Here is a 17,063-nt window from a genome sequence, read left to right on the forward strand (position 1 = left end):
TTAGGAAGAGATGGGGCAGAAAAATTAATAGGTAAAGAAAAGGAATTAGGAAACTGTGGCACGGACACTCTAATGGATAACATGCTGTGTGTGTGTGTGTGTGTGTGTGTGTGTGTGTGTGTGTGTGTGTGTGTGTGAAGTCATTCTCATAATAGGTATACTATTATTTATTTGTCAGTGAGTGCCATGAATGTGCGCAAAAATCTGTCAGTTTGATGCATATTGGCTGTGTTTTGATCATCACCATGACAACCTGACAGAGTCTATTATTGTTCTAGCTGGGAGGTGAGGAAGTCAGTGTAGAGACAGGATGCTGAGGTGAGCCAGTATTGGCAGCACGCGTACATGGGTTCCACGCACACAGTCACATCCCAACATCGACGAACACTCACCCACCCACTCACCCATCCTCCGATCCGTCCATCCATCCATCCATCCACTCCTCCATCCATCCATCCATTCATCCATCCATCCGTCTGTCCGTCCGTCTGTCCGTCCGTCCGTCCATCCATCCATCCATCCATCCATCCATCCATCCATCCATCCATCTATCCATCCATCATCCATCCATCCATCCATCCATCCATCCATCCATCCATCCATCCATCCAACCAACAATCCATCCATCCATTCATCCATGGATGGTCTTAGTGCTGCCACTTCTACCTATTATGGACAAACTCACCTTTACATTGCCCCTTTATTAAGCTAACAGTTACTCTGGCTGGGTCCATCCATCTGTCCTCTACCGCTTATCCGGGGTTGGGTCGCGGGGGCAGCAGCCTAAGGAGAGAAGCCCAGATTTCCCTCTCCCCAGCTACTTCGTCCAGCTCGTCCAGGGGGATCCCTAGGGCAGTTGAGAGACATAGTCTCTCCAACGTGTCCTGGGTCTCCCCGGGGGTCTCCTACCGGAGGGACATGCCCTGAACACCTCACCAGGGAGGCGTCCAGGGGGCATCCTGACTAGATGCCCAAGCCACCTCATCTGGCTCCTCTCAACGCGGAGGAGCAGCGGCTCTACTCCGAGCTCCTCCAGGATGGCAGAGCTTCTCACCCTCTCTAAGGGAGAGCCCAGCCACCCTACGGAGGAAGCTCATTTCGGCCGCTTGTACCCGTGATCTTGTTCTTTCGGTCATTACCCAAAGCTCATGACCATAGGTGAGGGTAGGAACGAAGATCGACCGGTAAATCGAGAGCTTCACCTTTCGGCTCAGCTCTCTCTTCACCACTACAGACCGGTGCAGAGTCCGCATTACTGCGGACACTGCACCGATCCGCCTGTCGATCTCCCGCTCCATTCTTCCCTCACTCGGGAACAAGACCCCGAGGTACTTGAACTCCTCCACTTGGGGCAGGATCTCCTCCTTGACCCGGAGAAGGCACTCCACCTTTTTCCGGTTGAGAACCATGGCCTCGGATTTGGAGGTGCTGATTTTCATCCCAGCCTGGGTGCTGTTGTTAAGTTACAGTTACAGTGCCCACTCTGCATGCTTATGACCCTCCACAGCTCAAGGCCCACAACATTCCTATCACATCTTGTGTACAACAATACAATGTTTACAGGTGTGAACTGAACTGAGGCGTCAGAGACACCAAGATAGCATATCAGAGGACTGAGAGCTGCTGAAGGAACTTAAACCCACACCATGCATGATGAGGAATGCAATTAACAAAACAAAGCAACAACATCATCTTACCCACCAGCAACAGAGTTGCGTTGGCCTGAAACCTAAATTACTTCATCATCCACCATTAGGTGGTGGCTACACAAATTAAGACCCCAGCACCCAGCCAGCACCCACCAGGCCCTCATCAGGCCACCAGGCCCTGTCCAGGTACATAAATACCTGAATACCTGAATAAAAACTCTGAAGAAGAGATTTTTTTTATATGTGTGGATGTGTGTGTGTGTGTGTGTGTGTGTGTGTGTGTGTGTGTGTGTGTGTGTACATACATACACAACAACTCAAGACACATTAACAGAAGAAACAGAAGATCAGGAGATGACACTGAGAAGGCAACGTAACACGAGATACTACAAATGAAGACAGGAACGGTTAAGATATTACAAAAATGGATAACTGTTGAGACAGCAAGAACTAAAACAGTGGCAGATGAAATGTAATTAGAGAAGACAGCAGGAGACACAACCACATCAGACAGTGTGTGAGAGGAGAGGAGAGGAGAGGAGAGGAGAGGAGAGGAGAGGAGAGGAGAGGAGAGGAGAGGAGAGGAGAGGAGAGGAGAGGAGAGGAGAGGAGGGGGGAGAGGAGAACATTTTCTATCAAATATGAATAAAACCTGATCTAGAACCATAACATGCTGTTGTTCAGAGTTAGTAGCAGGATGATTTTCAGTATATATTTGTTTTTTGTTTTGTTGCCCATTTAACAAATGACAACTTTTCCCTTTTCTAATCCTCTAACGTCATCATCCATTTCTGTCTTGGACTGTCGTGCCCCCTGGTGGCCATAAAAATACTTTTTCTTAAGAATCTTTCTTTATTACTTATTAGAATAGCCTGCATGTAATTAAAAAGGAAGAAATGTTTAAAAAAAAGTTGAACAGTAGAACTTAAATTATTATAAACTGTCAACATTAGTTGCCTATCTGTACAAGTCCAAAGAGTCACTTTCCCATATCCACAGATTCACAAACCATGTGTCAAACATTATAAATTACAGAATATGGGCAGCATCAGAAACTGTGTGCACGCATCCGTGCTTTTTTTGTGTCTGCAACACCAAAATGATTCCAAAAAGTAAAATGAAATCAAGTAAACTTAGTCTGCATCATAGTAAAATGCTGATTCATTCTATTTTTAGTCAACTATTATTATTGTTGTTATATTCTTGTTTTTTTCCCAAGTTCCCAATGTAATTATAGATTAAATTCTATTTATTTCCTCTTCTCCATGGTAACAACTGGAAGCAAAAATATAAAAAGCCTCTTAGTGGTTGTTTCTTAAAATGTATTATACACCAATAAATCAACCATTAAAACTAGCTGCCTAATATTGTGTGTCTCCCTTTTGCTGGCAAAACAGCCCTGAGGCCTGCACATGTGTGAAAGAGTATTGTGATATCTGACACCAAGATGGAAGCAACAGATCCTTTCATTTCTGTAAGTCATGAGGTGGGATTTCAATGATCAGACTTTCTGTTCAGCACATCCCACTGACTGAATTTATTTGAGATCTGGGGAATTTGGAGTGCTTCAAAGTCATTGTGCTCCTCAAACCAATTCTGAACCTTTGCCAAACAAATGTTTGCTCTACTGAACTTAATTCAAAAGTTTCTACAACCAAATATTTGAACATGATGCTTTTAGTGACTCCCTGAACCTGAGCATATACCCTCTGTAATGCAATCAACGTATGCACCCTGACCCAGTAATACCCATCAGCTTTTGTGGAAACACGTGACCACCTATTAAGAGCCGTTGAACCGGGGCATGGAGAGATGTCAGACGTATTTTACGCTGTGTTTAATGTATTACTTAATTGAAGTGTAATTTTTTTTTCTTTCACTTAAGTGACATGTTTGTGCTTCCTGTTAAATGTTAGAATTTATGTGAATATAAGCATCATTACCCCATTTCGAGTTTTAATTACACTCTACTATAGTTGTCACACTAAAAATGGAGGTTTAAGATTTTGTTGGAGTGATATAAACATACTGCAGAGCCTGGGTAGCCAGTAAATATATCCATGAAAAGGCCCTGCTGATCACACACTCCTTGAAGTTAAATACAATAAAATAGCTTTCTGTTAAAATAGCCTTAAGGGGGCTCGAATCTGATGCCGCCCACCACAGTGGCAAATGCTGGTGATCCAGCCAGGCACTGAAATCCCTCACAAGTATTTGGAACTTCTTCCTGGGTTGGAAATTGAATGGTCCAGTTTTTTTAGGGACAGAACTTTGTGTGAGACCCTATGAATGATGTCATATACTGTGGAGCATGGATTCGAGAGTGCTCTCGACACCACATGGTAGGAGGTTGTGCTTGCCAGCCAGAACAGCAAGACAAGCCTCCGCAGACACTAGCCATGGTCAAATGGTGAGCGCAGGACATCAACAAGTTTGGCCACCGTCTACGGAGAGAAAGTCTGGGTGGAGGTCAGTTGGCCATTGATGTACATCACCAGCAATGGAATATGTCTGTTCCTCACACAATAATGTGATAGGTGGTTTTTCTGTAGGTAAAAATGTTTTTAAAAATGTCAATTACACTGTGCTGTTAGATAAATTGCAACATTTTTGTGAAAACTGAAATCGCTGTGTAGTTTACAATTGTTTTCAGTAGGGATGCAAAATGACCATCCTAAAATATGACATAAATGTGTAAATCAATCAATCAACCATCACTGTCGCCACCCCCACCCATCCTCTTACAATTTTACATTTTGACCTTTGACAAAATTGTCCTTGGGAAACGTCTATGCCTCACCAGATGATGGGATCTCAGTAAAAGAATATTTAAAAAGATGAATATCAGAGCCATTTCTTGATCAAAAATGTATTTATTAAATGTTTGCACTACAGTGGAATATGACTTGAGAATGTACCATCACATCATGGCGCGAAAATGTCACTCTATATTATTTATTTTATTAATCAGAAATTATTTTTAATTTTATTTTTTTACTCTTTATATTTATTTATTAACATAAAGTTAATTAAAGGGGAACTTGTGTATCAATAAACAATGGACCGCTGAATGCGTTGGTTTTATTGATAGGTTAAAATAATTAAATGGACCTGAGCGTTTTTGCTGGCTACCGGGCTCGTAATTATTATGCGATGCTATGATGTCATTAACATGCGCTGTAGTACTAGAACTTCAAATTCAGTGCACTACCGGTATATCGTTCACTCAAGCTAACTCGCCTATGTAGTGAGTGGTGAATAGGTAACGAGTGTGGTTTCGGACACAGCAAGCAAGTGCGTGTTTTTCGGACTGAATACAGAAAAATAAGTTGCTGTAGAAGAAGAACCACAAGAAGAAAAGAAGAAGAAGAAGCATCCTTTCCCATAATTCAGTGCGACATTAGGCTACTTAAGTGTTTGCGTGGCTTCCGCTTGTTCTCTCGTGCTACGGTAACCATGTGGCTCGTGGACACTGCTTGCATCTTAAGAGCAATCGTAAGTTTCTAGTATCTTTCAAGAAGTTAATGACTCCTAAATGTGCGTTACGATTGCTGAAGAAAGAAAGTTTATTGTTTGCATTAAGTATTCACGACTGGCTATAACGAAACAGAACATGCAGTTGGAAAGAATGGATCCGCGTTTATGCAAGGTTGTTACCGATGTGTTAGAAATGAAGAGATCTTGATTCTAACCAATGTTATCTTTATAGAACCAATGGTCTGCAGAAGAAACGTGAGATGAAGAGCTGTGATGAGATTTTCGCCATCATGCTTTACTCTTACTATTAGAGGTAAAAAATATATATCTATAGATCTCAAAATTGGGCTATTTCAATTTGCGAGGAGACGATGAGTTGGCTACCCATGAGGTACCCAGACCCCCAGCCCTAAGTCAGCTGTCCAGGTCATGTGTCTGGCTCAGTGTTACAGTGCTGGTAGAGAAATGCTCTGTATCCGAGCTCGGCTGTGCAGACTCTGTCCTAGAGTGTGCTGCTGCTGAGCCGCTGCAGAGTTTAGCCCAGTGAGAGTGGCCTGTCCTGAGCCAACAGCAGAACAGGCCTAGTACAGGGCTGCACAATTGGCTTTTATCTGCTAACAATCGGGCTTATCTGTCTTTGGCCACAATTTGGTAATGAAGCTTGGCATCTGATTTTTACTATCAACTGCTGTCTATGTTGCTCTTTGAGATGACACCACTTGAATATTAGACATGCATTAAATTCTTGATCTGATCTTTCATTTTTGTGTTTTTATGAAGCCTTTGCAGCCCTCCCAGTCATGTTACAATGATGGTGAGTATTACGAGACTAATTGTGTCTTAACATCTTTAATGCAGTGATGACTAAAAATATAACACATCATGCAGACAAAAACTGTGGTGACATTGAAACCCTGAGCATAGTAACTGTTGGGTGATGGAACCGCTGGTTATTGTAGTTGACTAATGTAATTTCTACACATCTGCAGGGGGAAGCAGCTGTCTGCCGTGAGCACCACCCACATGCAGGGATGTGAAGCTGAGGTATGTGTGCAAGAGCAACCGTTTTACAGCAGTGTTTCGAACCAATCGTGTACTACCATGGCAGATGCTTTGTCTCTGCTCTGGAATCTGGTATTGGAAGAGAAATTCAGGACTTTGGCACAGGTTTTAGTGAAAACTACTCACCAGATCCTGACTCAAGACCTGAAACACTTCAATGTCTCGTCAGGTTAGCTTTCCCTGACCTGTCTAATGCTACTTTTCTGTTGTGTACCTGCAGATGCACTGAGTCCAGATCAGGAGACTGAGGAGCTCTGGGATCATCAGATTATTCAGATGATGAAATCAATATCACAATGTGACATTGGTAGATGAAGGCAGTTCTCCTAGATGTGCATGTTGTCTGAGGTGCACAGCTGCCCCACATCTGGAGCGAAGAGACTCAAAAATGAGACCAAATGTTTTAAAAGCAAAGAAATCGGTATTACGACTGAAAGATGTAAACCAGAGTTTCCAGTTTTCCACATTTCGATTAAAACGATCTGATTATTGGGGTTGCATTTTTATGTCATGTAACAGACGTTCCATGTAGCGTCTGATTTGCAGTGTAAAGATGATGAATGGATACTCTCGTTGCTTGGAGGCAGTTCACATGCATTGTTTTAGAGGACTGATCAATGTTTTATCCTCGATTGAGCCATTACGTGAATGAAATGGGTTTATCTGAACTATTGCAAAGGAATCTAATAAAATTAGATTTGAAGACAGTTGTGAAACTGCAAATGTGCTTATTGGTTTTCTCATTTTGACCACTTTATTTGTAAATGACTAAACCTTTAGCAGAAATGAAGTGAAAACTGGCTTTCAATTGCATGGTTAACTGTTTCAATCATGCTTTGAGCACAAGATTATAGGGTGGTCATAGATCATTGGTCTTGGCATGTTTAAAATCATGATTCCGATATTCATAGATGCCTATTTGGATTTATCTACTGAAGATTTTAGTCTTATTTGGTAGTTAAGAGCAAACTGACATCAAGGCAACTGACCTAAAATGAAAGCTTAAAAGCTCATCCTCTGGCAAAACAATGTTGGGAGACCCTGGGCCTAACCTTAAACCAAATTTTAATATCTGAAAGATTCACGATCCAGGACTGTGTTGTGTATATTGAGTAATGTTTGATCACAGTAGTGGAATTGACTGAAAACCACGAATAGGTACAGCACTCCATATTTGCTCAAATATGCTACTTTACATGAAGTAGCATATTTTTGTCAATCTGATGAGTGTTTGTTTATTTACACTGAGTTTTTACTCACAAGATTCCTAAAATGAACACATGCACAATCAAGTGACTGTATAAGCTGCCCCAGGCAGTTCATGGAGACCTCGTCAGTGCTCTGAAAGTGTCTCGGCACCTCTTGTGCTACCAGCGTGCTTTTTTTAATGTGGTCAACCGCTGGGGCTCAGGTGCTGACCATGATACTGGCTGTGGCAAGGGAGGCGTGTTATGGTTATGGAGGCAAGTTTCTCTGATAGACTTTCAGCTTTTCTCTGTTGCTCAGGTGTCTTGTTCCATTTCACATCAGCCGTTAGTTCCCTGTGTGATGTGGGTGAGAGGACTTTGCTGGTCAATCAAGCTGAGAAGTACCATGGTCCTTAAACTGGTACTTTTTGGTCAGGTGCTGCTGGAAAATGAAACCAGCATCTTTATAAAGCTGGTTAACAGAAGCAGCCATGTAGTGCCCTGAAATCTCCTTGTAGATGCTGCACTGATGTTGGATCTGATAAATAATGGGGGGACGACAAAAAACAGCACAGCAACATCAGCAGATGACATGGTTCCCCATTACTGACAAAGAAACTTTACGCTGGAACTCTAGCAGCTTGGAATTTGGGCATCTCCACTCTTGCTCCAGATCCTGTGCTCATCTTCTAGACAACTTTCTTGTGTAGCCTTCTGAACCAGACTGAGACCAGTTAAAGGCCCAGGAATCATTTGCATCCACTTTCGAAGGAATTTCGAAGTCGTCCGGGATTTTATTCTACTAGAGGATGGTCAAAATTATGTTGCGTTTGTCTGCGTCGCTCATGATGGAGCCCCTCCCTCGCTGAAGGCTCCCCTGTCCACACTCGGGGCCATCTTTAAAAATAACTCGGCTGGAGTGAGAAATCTCCCACTTTCCCAATCGGAAATCCGACCTCGGAGGGTGTTCCGGATGAAAATTCCGACTTCCGAACGCATTTTTTTCCCAAACTCAGATCTGCTCCCCCTACTCAATATAGAGCTTTCTGACAATATTCCCATTTTCTGAGACGTTACATTTCCCACACTAACAGCATCTCCACATCATTGGAAGTACTACAATGGACAAATGCATTCTTTTATACAGTTTTAATGTTTGACAGCCTCTCCGCCCTGTACCACTGGGTACGCGGATGGCTGTTAAAGAACCTATGTGACGTGTTCAGAGGAGGAGGCTGCGCGCACACGCTGCAGGTCGGGGGTTGGTTGCTGCTTTGAAGGCGGAGTTTTTTAATTTTATCATTTTTCTTTGCTGTGTTAACTTCTTGGGTCTCCAGAAAGTCTCCACGACATCGCTCAGAGCGGAGGTAAGTCCCCCCGCGCTGGTGCGCAGCGGCTGCAGAAGTCAATGATTTTCTCTTGTGAAGCTCAACTCGGCCATAAAAAAATTGCTTGCTTTGCAAAAACGAACCAAGCTTGGCGGATGTTTTCATCACGAGGTTCTGCAGCACCCTGCCCTCCTAACTGGAAAACGAAGCCATGCTTTCATAATCTTAATTTAGATCATTTCTCGACTTTCAGTCTTTTCTATCTTTTAATTTGGAGATCGTTTTTGTTGTTGAACATGTGTATAATTCGACTTTTGTGTGTTTTCTCTACTGCTGAGGTTTACTTTGCCGTTTTGCTGTTCTTATATTGGGATGGGGGCTCCCTGCTCCCCTCCCCAGTTTGCTTTTTTTAGTTTGCTATGCAAAACTTTAAAAAGAAGAAGGAAGCTGGTGAAATCTGGCCAGCTGATGGTGCCCCGGATGTTCTAGATTGAGAGAGAGAGAGAAATCTTAACTGCAGTCCAACATTTTTCATTCTTCGGATTTACAACAGTCGTGTACAAATATCCAAATTGCACAGACCTACTTTAACCAAAGGAGGTATACACTGAAAAACCCCAAAAGACTGGAAGGTAAAGACATTTTAAAAAAGAAGTATTACAATTCAAAATCCAATTATTTACCTTTGCATCATTCTGAGCCAGATTACTGGGGTCTTAAGTAAATACAGTATTGTTGCTAATTTATCACTTATGGCAATAGTCCTCTTCTAATTTCAACCTTTGACTCCTTCTCCTGCTATCAACAATAATAATCGACAATTTTGGAGCTTTACTTTCTATAGAAGTCGAGCTGTACCTGAGAATCAGGAAGTGTTCCTGCTTAAGATGCATCACTGATCACTTGTTTCTCACTGTGTGAAAAAAAATATCATGGTTTTATTGTCATGCCTGAATCAAGTCGCATGATATTTAAAAGCAATGTCAGGGTGTCATTACACATCATCTAGTTCAACAATTACTTATATGACAAAACATCAATATATGTGCAAGTTATTCATGCAGGATTCTTTGTAAGCTTTGTTGTGGGTCTTTGGCAACACAACTGTTGTGGTAGGATGTTGTCATAGATTTTAATGGATCATTTCAATATAAAAAATGTTTAAAATACTAAATATACAGCACGACAAATATGAAATCCATATCAACATGGTTTTCAGGAGCTGCCTCGCTGTGGTGGGGCCACTCGTATCTCAGAGGTCTTCATCATGGCCCAATACCTGAGGTTTTTTACGACAGTGGGTGATGAGCAGCCAGCCCAACTGGAGGAGGAAGAGCTGCATGTGAACAGCGAGGAGCTGAGTTCCGCAACTGGCCAATACTCAACGGCACGAACCTTCAGGGAATCTCTAAAATGGCTCTATTGCTCTGATCGCTTCCAGGTATACCAACATGATCTCCCTCTTATATTGCTCAGACATCTTTTGAGTTGTAAGAGGTCTCTCAGTGTAAGAGCTCTTTCTTTTAAAAAAAAATCCAATCCAAAACACCAAAACACAGGTTAGCAGAAGCTACAGATGGTTGAGGATAACCTAAAATCCAGTCACCATAGACCACCCTAGAAGAGGTGTCAGCTCTATCGTTTGGAAAGAGGTTAAAAGCAATAAAAGAGAAGTTTGTATGTAAAAAGGAAGCTGCTGCAGCAACATCACAGACTGATGTAAATTAGTGAGTGTGAAAATCCTCCACCAGAGCGCAGACACTAGCTTCCTTGATTGACCAATCAGACCAAGAGTTTCCTCCTCCTGATTGTGTGACATTGCTTCCAGGTTTTGGTGGTGTGTTTGGTGATCTTGGATGCCATCTTTGTTCTCGTGGAGCTGCTCCTTGATCTGTCTATTATAAAGCTGGATCATGGCAATGTGATTCCTGAGGTGAGACACAGATTTGTCCGTTCACTCCAAACACCCTCTGAGTTTATCATCCTGCCACTTTAACGACACTTTGTTGCAGGTGTTTCATTACCTGAGCTTGGCTCTTGTGACGTTTTTCGTGGTGGAACTGGTTGGAAAGCTTTTTGCTTTCCGCAAGGAGTTTTTCGATCACAAGTTCGAGGTATTTGATGGTTTGGTGGTGGTCGTTTCCTTCGTGCTGGATGTTGCTTTCATCTTCCGTGAAGACGCATTTGATGGGATAGGTCTTCTCATCCTGCTCAGACTGTGGAGGGTGGCAAGAATCATCAATGGTCAGTAACACTCACCTGTGAGCCACTTTAAAACAGTAAAAAAATACAATTCTAGTTGGGTTTTTTTGTGCTGCTCAGTTGTACATTCTGCCAATAATACTTTCCCAGGTATGAAATGACCCAGCTTGGATGCATGCGGAGCCCATAAAGCAGGCAAATTCACTTGGCGCCATCATTTCATATATTACATGGATTTAAAATATCTTTTGACTGAATTGATTACATCCAAACAGAGCCATTTCTTCAGCAACGTGACGCTAGCTTGAAGATTTGTTTTCAACTGTTCAACATCCCCTTTTGAAGAGATACAAAAATAGTTTTAAAAAGCTTTTATTCATATAATCTGGACATCTGCCTACTGTCCCAGGCCATGGTGTTTGTTTCTAATCACTGTCACTGGGGTGTTGAACATGAGAACTATGTAACAAGTTGAATTGTCAGGAGGATGATAATAGTGATAGATTTGTGGAAAAGCAGCACCCATCTGGTGAACATTTAAATGAAAGTTTCAGTCAATGTGACTGACCAGAATCTGGCCATGGCCTCTTGGAATGTTGCCCAGCAGCATCTGTTATTCCACCTCAAATGAGCCATGCCTGAAAAGGGCATTATAAGGCACTCCTAAGATTTACTTAGTTCAGTAAATGATCATTTTGAGTGAGAAAAGAAAGCTGTGACATTTTTAATGGACTTTTTTCCAATTACCATCCTAATTTGGGCCACTGCAGGTATCCTGGTGTCCGTGAAGACAAGAGAACAACAGAAGCTGCACAAACTAAAGGAAAGTTACGACCACCTGGTTCAGAGAGTCACAGAGCTTCAGGAACTCGCCGACAAGTTGGTGAGTCCTTGCACAGAAAATGAAGACTTTACCATTACATTAGCAAAAGCTAAAGCTCGCTACGATGAAATCAAGAAATAAAAACTGTTTGACGATCGTGGATTGTGCTTTATGTAGCTAATGTCTGACTGGGTGTTGAAAGAATGTGCTCAAACATGTGTTAACCTTTAGGTGTCCTCATCACTCGTGTAGTTATTTCCGCTATGAATGCAGACTAATATTTTTTACACCTCATCTTTTACAGGAACAAGAGAAGCAGAGGCTTCAAGCCCTCCTCAAGAAGCATAGCATAGAATTCTAGCTCCTTGCTAGGGAGCGAGTCCTCCCAGCTCCAGTATACCGCCTTCATCATGAGATTTTTGTTGTACTTTTAGATAATCATGTCACATAAGTGCTTGTATAATAACTCCACAGAATGATAACTTGTGCATCAGTGAATTTGCATCTGTATAATAATGTGAAAATGCTCAGGGTGTGAAAAAATAATGTCTTTTTAATTCAACATTCCATGAAAAAAGAGTCACACAAAAATCTTATATACAATATGCACATTATATACAGTAACTGGTAACAAGAACAGTGTTTAGACAAAAGGAAAGAAGAAGTCAGCAGGCAGTTTGGCGTTGATGGTGGGCATCGCTCTGTAACCAGGAGAAGCGGCAGCGCCGACGGCTACAAAAGACACCGAGCTGGTGATGGGCAGGATGTTGCTGCCTCCTGATAACGAGGCCTAAGAAACGCGCCACGGGACATCAGTCATCACGCCAAAGCTGCACATTGTCTGCTACAATCTGTGGAATCTGTCTTACCAAACTGCTCTTGTTGGTTTGTATCACTTCCTTGATGCTTACAAGCTGAGCCTGGGGGTTCACCAGGGACCCATAATTGGTCCACTGGATTTCTAATTGAAATGATACTGGGATGCTGCAGCTCTGTGTTTCCTGTCAATCGTGAACAAACTGGTAAATTATGGCTGTTGATTATTTCAAATGAATGTATGTTTGAACTATATTTTAATGTTTATCACTTTTTTTGTTGATACAATGAACATTTTTATTTTACAAAAGTAAAATGAGTATTTTGGTGTGTCTGGAAAGCTTTCTTGTGTTCTGCTCATGCAAAAACACATAAATGTCTCTATTGTGCTTGATTATGGTCTCAAATTATTGGTATTAACACCCACCAAGGTGTGTGCACTTTGATTTTTAGATTTAAAAAAATCCAAGTGTCATGGTTATATTTTTTTGCAAGAAACTGATGCCGAAATTGAAAGAAAGTAGATATTTTGAGGACATAAGGTCTTTCTTACCCCGGGATTGAAGTTGCTCGTGACAGGCAGCCAGTCAAAAGGATTCTCTAACGGGGAGTTTCCAAAGGAAGCTACATACTGGGGATAGTTTGAACCTCTCAGAACACTTAACATAGTTTGTGAGACCAGGGAGCAGTTGGCAACTTCCTCCATTCTGCAGAGACAAAAGAGATACAAAGGAAACAGCATCTAGAGAGAAATGAGAGTGTGAGCAGGTCTCACCGTAAGGAGCAGCCAGACACAAAGTCAACACCGAACAGGATGGGTGAACGCTGATGTGGGTCCTGGAGACAATCCTGGTTCTCACTACTGGAGAGCACAGACAAGGTGTCTCTGGGATTGAGACTTCTAACAATCCCAGTGAAGACGATTGTTAAGGACAAGCATCAACACACGGCAGAAGCAAGAATCCTTTACATCACAATTCCTCCTAATATCTGAGCTAAAAATTAATGTGCATATGGATATTCGGCGGTTCTGGTTCCTGAGACAAGAGGAAGTCCAATCACATATCCTGGATTTCCACTGTAGTGAACAGTCGCCTCATCCTCATCCTTAAAGAGTCAAACAGAGATACACAACTCCTGTCAAGTTCATAAACAGAATGTTGAGTTCAACAATGCAAAGGTTTTGTAAAGAGAAGTTATGAGTTTGTGTAAACATGTCAACACAGAGTCACATGACCAAACCAAGTTGTGTATGTGTAGCTCTGTTTGTACTTACCTGGACAAATGCAATCTGAAACTCCTGTTGCAAAGGCAGAGCTGTTTCATGGACAAATCCGATCACTAGAGACAGCGCCACGCTCACTATTTCCCCAGCTGGGGTGTATTTCATCAGGTAGGCAACCTAAAAAGACAAAAGAACAATTTGTATTTGTGTCATCTTGTCTGTTTCAGTTAATGAGGATATAATAAAACTGAAAGCGCACTGGCCTGAAAACTAAAATAATACCACATATTGAGGGATTTTATTGAGGTTCTCACCTTGAGCACCACATTAGCACATAGTGACGGATTCAGGAGGACAGGGCGGAGATCTTTTCCAGCTGTCATCATGAGTTCGGTCTGAGTCCCTTCCACAGACTGGAGGATGATTGAGCTTATCTCCATTGGAACAACCTCCAGCAAACATTAAAAACATGACATTTACCGTTGACACCATCTGCTATTACACCCAAACTACCTCTAGCATAGATGTATGAAATGGAACATTAAAAGAGACAGATTGATTCATTAACCACGGCTGGCAAACTAAATGCAGCAGATACTTTCATACCTTGCAAACGATGAGCCTGACAATAGTCCTAATTACCGTGTTGCCAAAACCAACAAGTCTGCCACTGTTTGTTTAAACAAAAGGACAGTTTCAACACGTAGATAGGGAAATCTTACTTACTGATGCATTGTCATTCTTCCCCTATTGAGTGGAAAAGACTTGATTAATTTACTGAATATTAGGAGCCAATGTTGGAGCTTTTCCAGTGCAGATGCAGGACTCACAGCTAACACTTGAATACTGGTGTAGGAGTCCATGTTGAGGGTCGGCAGAGTGCTGCAGTCGCTCTCCAGGACCACAGGCCGGGTACACCGACTGCTCTGATCCATTAGGAATGCTTTGGAGACAATGACAAGCAAAAGTAACTACAAATATGTGACCCTCCTGCTGATGGCCAGATGAGGAGAAGGGGAGATGGAGCAAGAGGGAAGGACAGAAAGAGAAGAGCAACAGACAGATACATCATAAACCCAAATATATCACATACACACACGCGCGCGCGCGTATATCTCGCTCATCTTGTTCCACAGCCGGTCATAAAAATCTGGATTTCCCTACTGAAATTACTGCTGTCAGGACCCAGTTACAGTTAGTGAAAGCATACATATACAAGACATCCTTGTCGAGTTCCTTTATACAATGAACCCCAGTTACCTGCAGGGTTCGTATCCACACAGCGCGCACTCACACTGGGAGCTGGCAGCCAGAGCCGCCCTCTCTCTCCACTCTCTTCTCTGGTCCCCAGCACATCCCCATACTGAAAAGAAAAGCCATGAGCACAGATTGAACACAATTACTAAAGGAAACAGACACCAAAACAAATTGTGAGGACATTATATTCTAAATGAACACCATAATGACACTAACAGGCATTGCTAATTTGGCATTTATTGTTCTTTTGTTTTCTCCTGGCTGTAAAAATTCAACATAATCTAGGTTCGTCCAACGCCACACTCCTCAGCAGAATGTGAATATACCCCATCTGAAGGCACTCGTACAGCGGATATTTTGAAATACTCCACAATAATAATAAATCTAATAATTACTTCTTTAACATAAAGACACACCCGATATCCAGAAAAGGCTGGGTCCTCTGAAGTGGACACCTGACCACCATTTTCTTCTGAGCTGAAAATAAATCTGGTAGACTGTTGAAAGAGTGAGTCAAAGTTGTCGTCAGTAGGAAGAGCAGGAGACGGGTGCGATAAGCCATCGACACCTGGACAGAGCGAAGAGTCAGCCGATCAGAGTCCGAGAAGAGGGATGACGAGCACGTGTTTTCTCACATAAAACACGTGAACGTTAAGTTCAAGTCAGCCACAAAGTATTAACAGCTAATGTTAACATTTATTCACCTCTTAATGATGGATCAGATTCTGAAATATAAGCACGCATGCTGCATATACACACATACAGTCTCTAAAACCTAAAAGCAAAACACACTGAAGATTTTTAACCAAATGTGGATACTAACTTATCAAATATCTTGACTACAATAACAAAAAAAAACATTAATGTCAACTCTATGTGAAACACTTTACCCTATATAACATCATAGCAAACTGGCCACAGAGGGAGCTTCAGGCTGGACTATATTATGACAGAGAACACAATCTAAAGGGATGGACTTAGTTATCGCTTCACAAAGGTAAACTGCAAATAACCACGTGATAAATGATGTTTCACTTGTAAACAACTCACCATTCTGCGACTGAATGCAGAAGACACCAGTGTGACTCTCCCTCTGGACGGAGGACTGGAGTGTGGAATATCCATCTATTGTGCTGGCTAAAGAGTACGATGCAACCTCCCGACCGCACAACTGCTTGTTGCCACTAAGAAATAGGTACATGTGCAAATCAAAAAGGATGCTTTTTTTAAAAAACTTGGGGTGATTAAATAATCAGTTGGCGATTATTGGGTCTTACCCAACAGAGGTGACCGAGCAGCCGGTGAACAAGGCAACGTGGTCGCCACAGGCTGTGTCACAGCAGCAGTTGCTGTCACACACGTCTCTCTGCTCATCACAAGGACAGATGTCAGCAACTGAAAGAAACACGCAGTCTGGGCTTCAAGAAGTACTAAAATATAGTCTATTCTGTACTAAAAATGGGGATAAAAGACGAAAGGGAGCAGAATAAATGTGTCATGATATCTTCAGTTAAATGTGCCATTTTTTTAGAATCAAAAAGTTGCCATTTTTTTAACACTTTAGGTGTTTAAGAGGTTTTACCATTAGTGGCTGGTGCAGGCAGGCGAGCGGACAGAGGCAGCGGTCCGGAGCTCAGACTCGGTTGTAGAGTACTGCTGTAGTCCGGTGGTGGTGTTGTGGACGCAGGTTCCGCATAATCATCCGTGTCGTTAGTAGTTACGTTCGAATCACCAAACAGTGTCACGTTCGACATAAGGGACGGTGCATCTTCTAATGAATCTGTGAGAGTAAATACGAGTATATAAACGAATGAACTAAAGCAGTTCAAAGAAAACCAAGGTACCCTGGTCCTGAATTTAGCCGCCATCTTTGTTGGACTGTTGCTATGGTGATCTTCCTTTCTTCTTCTATCGTTCAGCCTGGCTAAAAGCAACGACAGAGCCCGACACTGCCACCTGCTGTCCGGTCCTGTAATATACAGAATATACATACATCGCTGAAATTATGTAGGATTCTTTCTTTAGTTGGAGCTCACC

At 42.2% G+C, this 17,063-nt stretch overlaps 2 protein-coding genes, 1 long non-coding RNA gene and 1 other non-coding gene across 4 annotated transcripts; 3 read left to right on the top strand and 1 right to left on the bottom strand.

Moving 5' to 3' along the window:
• The first annotated feature begins 4,997 nt into the window (after positions 1-4,997).
• LOC105418503 (uncharacterized) lies at positions 4,998-6,911 on the top strand. The gene is made up of 5 exons (XR_965689.2): positions 4,998-5,144; positions 5,359-5,439; positions 5,907-5,940; positions 6,116-6,170; positions 6,409-6,911. It is a non-coding gene; the product is annotated as an uncharacterized lncRNA (long non-coding RNA).
• LOC115252494 (small nucleolar RNA SNORD63) lies at positions 5,979-6,049 on the top strand. Its single transcript, XR_003890902.1, has one exon. It is a non-coding gene; the product is annotated as a small nucleolar RNA SNORD63 (small nucleolar RNA).
• Positions 6,912-8,598: 1,687 nt separating the features above from the next.
• Positions 8,599-12,874, top strand: hvcn1 (hydrogen voltage-gated channel 1). Its single transcript, XM_003977031.3, has 6 exons — positions 8,599-8,742; positions 9,923-10,144; positions 10,532-10,636; positions 10,716-10,947; positions 11,676-11,788; positions 12,033-12,874. Exons 2-6 carry the CDS (start codon positions 9,971-9,973, stop codon positions 12,087-12,089), a joined length of 681 nt encoding a protein of 226 aa, XP_003977080.1. The 5' UTR covers positions 8,599-8,742; positions 9,923-9,970; the 3' UTR covers positions 12,090-12,874.
• Positions 12,264-16,911, bottom strand: LOC101075556 (tectonic-1-like). Its single transcript, XM_029847394.1, has 14 exons — positions 16,609-16,911; positions 16,304-16,421; positions 16,077-16,210; positions 15,443-15,594; positions 15,030-15,132; positions 14,600-14,712; positions 14,496-14,516; positions 14,084-14,218; positions 13,821-13,946; positions 13,566-13,651; positions 13,320-13,457; positions 13,098-13,251; positions 12,598-12,729; positions 12,264-12,518 (listed from the first exon to the last, which is right to left on the bottom strand). Exons 1-14 carry the CDS (start codon positions 16,892-16,894, stop codon positions 12,372-12,374), a joined length of 1,845 nt encoding a protein of 614 aa, XP_029703254.1. The 5' UTR covers positions 16,895-16,911; the 3' UTR covers positions 12,264-12,371.
• Positions 16,912-17,063: the final 152 nt, after the last annotated feature.

The sequence above is a fragment of the Takifugu rubripes genome, chromosome 14 (assembly GCF_901000725.2).
Source record: "Takifugu rubripes chromosome 14, fTakRub1.2, whole genome shotgun sequence".
Lineage (NCBI taxonomy): Eukaryota > Metazoa > Chordata > Actinopteri > Tetraodontiformes > Tetraodontidae > Takifugu > Takifugu rubripes.

Excerpts from the sequence above, each read along its gene's own strand:
- hvcn1 (XM_003977031.3), top strand. The coding sequence starts at position 9,971 with ATGGCCCAATACCTGAGGTTTTTTACGACAGTGGGTGATGAGCAGCCA. Across the intron at positions 10,637-10,715 it reads ATGGCAATGTGATTCCTGAG|GTGTTTCATTACCTGAGCTT; the intron begins GTGAGACACAGA and ends ACTTTGTTGCAG. Across the intron at positions 10,948-11,675 it reads GGTGGCAAGAATCATCAATG|GTATCCTGGTGTCCGTGAAG; the intron begins GTCAGTAACACT and ends GGGCCACTGCAG.
- LOC101075556 (XM_029847394.1), bottom strand. The coding sequence starts at position 16,894 with ATGGCGGCTAAATTCAGGACCAGGGTACCTTGGTTTTCTTTGAACTGC. Across the intron at positions 16,211-16,303 it reads TGCTCGGTCACCTCTGTTGG|TGGCAACAAGCAGTTGTGCG; the intron begins GTAAGACCCAAT and ends CCTATTTCTTAG. Across the intron at positions 14,713-15,029 it reads TGTGGATACGAACCCTGCAG|CATTCCTAATGGATCAGAGC; the intron begins GTAACTGGGGTT and ends TTGTCTCCAAAG.